We start from the raw sequence: 4,192 nt of genomic DNA, 5'->3' as shown, positions 1-4,192 counted from the left end.
GAAGCAAAATTTGAAACCATTATTATTATTATTATTATTAAGCGCTGCAGTAGACTATTTCAATGTGAAACATATAGGCGGGGCTTTACAGACTTTTATATTTATTGCAGATTATATTATTTTAACCTCTGTTTTGTTTGTTTATTATGTTTTTAATCTGCTTAGATGGGATTACTAACACAAATGCAAGTTGAATTATTTTTTGTTGTTGTTTGATTGGTTAGCCAATCAAAGCATGACTACAGCTTTGTTTTGTATGTTAAGCTTAGAGAAAAGAATATTTACTATTGCATGTTCCGTTGGTCGTCCTAGTGAGATCGTTGAGAACCTGTGGTCGACATATCAACACGGCAATCATCTGCTTATCAAGTTTTTGAAAACATCAACATAAGCAGACTAGCAAGTTGACTGAACTAAACCGAAACAAACTTTCATTTCATCAGCATGCCGCCAACAACAAGTCCTCCGGCGCCAGCTGTTCAACAGAACCCCATTAAGCCGCCACCCCCAGGAAGTCTTCCGATGGGTCCACCGCCTGGAGCTCCTTACAACATGCCGATGACACCGCCGACGACCCCGGGCCAGCCGCATCAGCAAGGGCCTTATCAAGTTCCGTATGGTCCCCCTCGTCCCCAAGGCCCTCCTGGTCAACCGCCTATGAATTATCCTGCTCAAGGACCACCTCCACGATACCCTGGGCCTCCAGGCCCTCCAGGCCCTCCAATGCAAAGACCTCCAGGACCACCTGGCCCGCCAGGACAACCTGGTCAACCGCCGATGCAATATCCTCCGAGATATCCAGGTCCGCCGGGTCCGCCAGGCCAACCAGGCCAACCAGGCCAGCCTCCGATGCAAAGGCCACCCTATCAATATCCTCCCTATCCACCACCTGGACAACAACCGATGCAACAGAGGCCTCCGGGACCACCTGTTCAAGCTCCAATGTATCCTCCAAGACAAGGTGGACCTCCACCCCAAGGACAACCAGGATACCCTCCTCAAGATCCGCGAATGCAAATGTATCCCTACGGAGTCCCACCGCCTCCACGTCCTCAAGGGCCACCACCACCACCTTCGGGTCCCCCAGTAATTACTATAACTGAAGCACCTAAAGCTGATGAAGAGAAGAAAGACGATGCGAAAAAGACCGAAGAGAAAAAAGCTGATGCGAAAAAGACCGAAGAGAAAAAAGCTGATGCGAAAAAGACCGAAGAGAAAAAAGCTGATGCGAAAAAGACCGAAGAGAAAAAGGCTGATGCTAAAAAGGCTGAAGAGAAAAAAGACGATGCCAAAAAGCCTGGTGAGAAAAAAACCGAAAGTGGAAAAGTTAGCGACAAAAAAGCTGACGAGAAAAGTGTTGGCAAAACTGTTGAGAAGAAAAGTGATGACAGGAAACCAACGGCAAAAGAAACCGAGCCTGGAAAATCTGAACCGGGTAAACCAGTCAGTGTTCAGAAAACTCAATTTAAACCGAAATCTCCTATGAACCCTGTTGCAAAGTCAGAAAAACCACAAGCAGGAAAATACGGTTATAATCCAGTTGGTGGTCCACCGCCTTCACCAAAGAAAAGCAAGGTGCCAGCAGGTCAAACACAATCCAAGAAAGAAGAGCCGAAAACGACTGGCAAATATGGCTATAATCCTGTTGGAGGTCCACCTCCCTCACCAAAAAGGTCAAGACCACCACCAGTTGTTCAGCCAGCGAAAAAACAAGAAACTTCTACTGCTGGAAAATATGGTTACAATCCAGTCGGTGGAACTCCGACATCACCTAATATCGTAAAATCATCTGTAGTTCCGCGAAAGCATAACTATGTTCCTCCAACTAGTCCAATCTCCTTTATACCGACAGCGAAACCTCCTGTTACGAACACCGGTGAAAAGCCGCGACAATTTGGTTACAAACCCGTCGGCGGGCCTCCGCTTTCCCCCAAAGCCACGCACACTTCTTTCCAACCGACTAATGTAGAGATCGTTAAAGGAACTGATCCTAGAAAGTCAAGATCCCAAGAACCAACTAGACCACCTCCGAAAAAAGTGGTTCCACCACCAACGAGACCTCCACCGATTACAGACCCAAAGAAAGCCCCACCTCCAAGACAAAGCGGGCCAGCGACTAAACAAAGTGCGCCAGCATCAAAACAAGGTGTACCAGCTTCAAAACAAACTGCGTCAGCTTCAAGACAAAGTATGCCGGCACCAAAGATTGAAGTTATTGAGAAAAAACCTGAACCAAAGAAAAGTGAGCCGGCAGTTTCGAAAAAACCTGCACCGGAAGCATCATCTAAACCAACAGACAAACCACCCCAGGCTACGGTAACCAAAGAAAAAAAAGAAGAGAAGTTGGAGCCAAAACCTGCCGAAAAACCGGCGGAAGCGATAGTGTCAAAATCAGAAGAAAAACCGAAAACAGTATCAAAAGAAGACAAAAAAGTAGTTGAAAAAGAGAAGAAAACTGAAGATGTACCGGCTGATAAAAAGGAGGAAGCTACTGGCAGGAAAGACAGTAAGATAATCTATATTCTTTTATTCTTTTATTTTTTTATTTGTTTCAATCATTTGACTGCGGCCATGCTGGAGCACCGCCTTGAAGGTTTTTAGTCAAAGAAATCCACTCCAGTACTTAGTCTTTGTATGCCTAGTACTTATTCTATCGGTGTCTTTTGCCGAACCGCTAAGTTACGGGTACATAAACACACCAGCATCGGTTGTCTATCGATGGCAAGGGGACAAACACAGACTCAGACACACATAGATATATACATACATATACGACGGGCTTCTTTCAGTTTCCGTTTACCAAATCCACTCACAAAGCTTTGATCGGCCCGAGGCTATAGTAGAAGGCACTTGCCCAAGGTGCCACGCGGTGGGACTGAACCTGGAACCATGTGGTTGGGAATCAAGCTTCTCACCACACAGCCACGCCCGCGTGCCAGAAGCCTTTAATAACTCTGTTGTTCTGTTGTTGTTATTTCATGAAGTTTTGTTGTAATGTTATTTCATGATCGTAATCATTCAGTGTCAATCTTAAATGCGTTGTGGTATTAAACTATGTTCTTTAACATTCTACATTCGAGTTTCACCGAATTCGTCTCAGCTTTTCGTGCTTCCAGAGTAAATGAAACACTTACCAGTCATTACCAAAAACATTTAATTGACTATATAGATACGGACGGCGCGAAACTTTTCTGCTTTAAGGTTTTAGCTTTACTTCGAGTAAAAGTTGCACCACAATTTTTGGGGTTAAAATCAAGTATAAAGTAGTGCCGACTTATACGCGAGTAAATACTACACGCGCACGCACGCACACACAGCCACACACACACACACACATGCACACAGACACACACACACACACACACACACACACATCTGCCCTTTCGAATTGTTACCCTAAGGAAATTAGAAAATCGTCAATTCTTTAGTTGTAATCAAAGAAAATAAAATGTCTGTGATGTTGATGTATTTCTCAAAATAATTCAGGACGTCGACAAAGTATCAATATATCGTATTTCGATTCCATTGATAACCATTCTACAACTGTGTTTCGATTCTTGGTAAAAAAAAAGGGAATCGAAATAGGGTTGTATCGGAGTTATGCAGCAGTTTCTTGTTAACGGGCGTCCCTTGTTTCTTTACCATGTATCATATTTTACTATTAATGGATACGAGTAACTGTATGTGTGTGTGCGTTTTACATGTAGCTCAATTATTAAAATAGTGTTATACACAGCTCTATCGTATAAACATGTCTATATTCACGTACGTGAGCGTGTGTATGAGCATATACATACATATGTACACACACACACACACACATACAACGGAGTTCTTTCATTTTTCTACCTACCAAATTCTCTCACAAAGCTTTGGTTCGCCCGAAGCTGTAGTAAAAGGCACGTGTCCATGGTGCTACGCAGTAGGACCGAACCCCAAACCATGTGTTTGGGAAGCAAGCGTCATACCACGCACTTGTGCCTGCGCAGATAGATAGATAGATAGATAGATAGATAGATAGATAGATAGGTTACGAGTGAATATTATTATGTTTCCCAACTTATTTTGTAAAGTCATATTTTATCTCCAGTACAATATTCTGGGATAGAATATTTTTTTGAGAAACTCACAAATTATATACGTGTGTGTGTGTGTGTGTGTGTGTGTGTGTGTGTGTGTGTGTGTGTGTGTG

General features: G+C 43.5%; 1 protein-coding gene across 1 annotated transcript; it reads left to right on the top strand.

Annotated features, from left to right (window-relative positions):
- Positions 1-281: 281 nt before the first annotated feature.
- LOC106880605 (basic proline-rich protein) lies at positions 282-3,267 on the top strand. Its single transcript, XM_052967685.1, has 2 exons — positions 282-2,506; positions 3,101-3,267. Exons 1-2 carry the CDS (start codon positions 445-447, stop codon positions 3,265-3,267), a joined length of 2,229 nt encoding a protein of 742 aa, XP_052823645.1. The 5' UTR covers positions 282-444.
- The last annotated feature ends 925 nt before the right edge of the window (positions 3,268-4,192 follow it).

Source organism: Octopus bimaculoides, chromosome 4 (assembly GCF_001194135.2).
Source record: "Octopus bimaculoides isolate UCB-OBI-ISO-001 chromosome 4, ASM119413v2, whole genome shotgun sequence".
Classification (NCBI taxonomy): Eukaryota; Metazoa; Mollusca; class Cephalopoda; order Octopoda; family Octopodidae; genus Octopus; species Octopus bimaculoides.
This window is presented reverse-complemented; position numbering and strand designations above follow the sequence as displayed.